At 52.2% G+C, this 1,711-nt stretch overlaps 1 protein-coding gene across 2 annotated transcripts in view; it reads left to right on the top strand.

The window, feature by feature from the left end:
- Window positions 1-1,711, top strand: part of CNGA3 (cyclic nucleotide gated channel alpha 3) — a 29,486-nt gene that overhangs the window by 9,780 nt on the left and 17,995 nt on the right. For both annotated transcript variants that reach the window (XM_008594441.1, XM_008594440.1), the window contains exons 2-3: window positions 135-245; window positions 1,473-1,643. In XM_008594441.1, coding sequence (XP_008592663.1) covers window positions 135-245; window positions 1,473-1,643 — 282 coding nt within the window. The remainder of the gene's footprint in view (window positions 1-134; window positions 246-1,472; window positions 1,644-1,711) is intronic.

The raw sequence follows: 1,711 nt of genomic DNA, 5'->3' as shown, positions 1-1,711 counted from the left end.
GAGCCCCAGGGTTGAGGATCCCAGAAGGCAGCTTTCCCAGTGAAGCAGAGCGTCTGGCCATCTCACTCCTGACTGTGTCCAGGAAGTGGATGAGCTTGAAATCAATTTAGCCTGCTGCATCTTCGATTTCCCAGGACCCACGCACCGGGCGAGGAGACATTGGCAGCACCGCAGCAAGGGATCGCCATGGAGACCAGAGGGCTGTCGGAATCCAGAAGCTCCCTCACTGCCCAGGGGGCTGCCAGGTAACTGACCGGTCTCAGCGCTCACGTGGGGAAGGGGAGATTGAGGCAGAAAGAAGGTAAATATGTCTCAGGAGGAAATGCTGGACGGGGATGGAGTTGTTTCGAGGAAGAAAAGGCCAGGCGCAGAGCAGCGCGGAATCTATCCGTAACTTCCTCTGAGCTCAGAAAAGTACAGGGAAAACTGCCTTTATCTAAAATTGCTTTAATAAAAATTGATACTGGTATTTGCTCAATTCTGGAAGGATTCAGAATAAAGCCAACAGAGAGGCAGTAAGACCAGCCAGCCAAAGGAGAACACTAGGGGGACGCAGTGGCATGCAGAGGGTAATGGTGGCGCCGCCTGAAATAGCTCAGCACGTGCTCACAGGTGCATCTCTAGACCCCCAAGCCTGTGTCCCTGCAAAAGCATTTGAGAGATTAGCAAGGGTCCGAGCTCTGCCTCCCTCTGATGACATCTGTGTCCGGGCTTCGATAGCTGCGCTGCCTTGGGCAAGCCCTTTCACCTCTTCAAGTCTCACCTAGAAATGCACCTAACGATGCCTCCACTGCGGCGGCTGCATCAGAGCTGGGCACCCGCTCGTGACAGGTGCTAACAAACGTTGGGCTTATTATTTCCTTCCACCAAACTTCTTTTACTAACGTCATAGTTTTATATAGTCATTTGTTCTGCACTTTTTACTTACCATTATTGCAAAATCATTTGTCTATTGATCCTGGCCTGGCTCCAGGAGAGGGGTCATGGCAAGTTGCAAAGGAACTTTTACACACGTCTAGGAGAAAACTGGAGTTTGTATAAATAACAATTAATAAGATAAGGGTTGGGGAAAGACTCTGGGTTGTATCTGGGTCCTTGTGCCTTTAAAGCTTGCTCTAAATTTTACAAAATTCGAACATGGTATTGTTTTACTGTTCCTGTGCTGAGCAGTCACAACAAAGAGCTCTCCACTGGACAGAAGCGATGGTGACTAGAAAAGCTTGCTAATGCCCCTTTGAAGGAGCGTGCCTTTGGTAGAGTCCAAATGGTAAAAGGACAAAGCTGTAATAAAGACACTGTCCCTTATGGAGACAGCTCTGCCCCAGACTGCAGGGACAGAGGGAGACGGGAATAAAAGGTGCACAGTGCCCGCGCCCTGCTGGTCACCTGCGCTTCCGCCTGGCCCCTTGAGGTGAGAGTGACGGGGCTTTGCTTCCCTTCCTTCTGCTCGCTGCCTGTCGGCTGCCTTCCAGATTGTCACACCTCATCATCTCTCTGTGCTCACGGGCTGCCAGGCACTTGCACCACGAGGACCAGAGAACCAGCTCCTTTCAGGAGCATTTCCAAGGAGCCGAGCTCAAGGAGGTGTCCAGCAATGCCCAGTCTGACGTGGGCAGCCAGGAGCCACCAGACAGAGGGGGAAGGTAAGGGACCAGAAACGGGGTGGGGGGGGAGCTGGGCTTGCTTTGTTGATCCAGCTTGGATACCCCCC

Source organism: Galeopterus variegatus, unplaced genomic scaffold (genome assembly GCF_000696425.1).
Source record: "Galeopterus variegatus unplaced genomic scaffold, G_variegatus-3.0.2 Scaffold10800, whole genome shotgun sequence".
Lineage (NCBI taxonomy): Eukaryota > Metazoa > Chordata > Mammalia > Dermoptera > Cynocephalidae > Galeopterus > Galeopterus variegatus.
The sequence above is the reverse complement of the archived record's forward strand: the minus strand, read 5'-3'. Positions and strand labels throughout refer to the sequence as shown.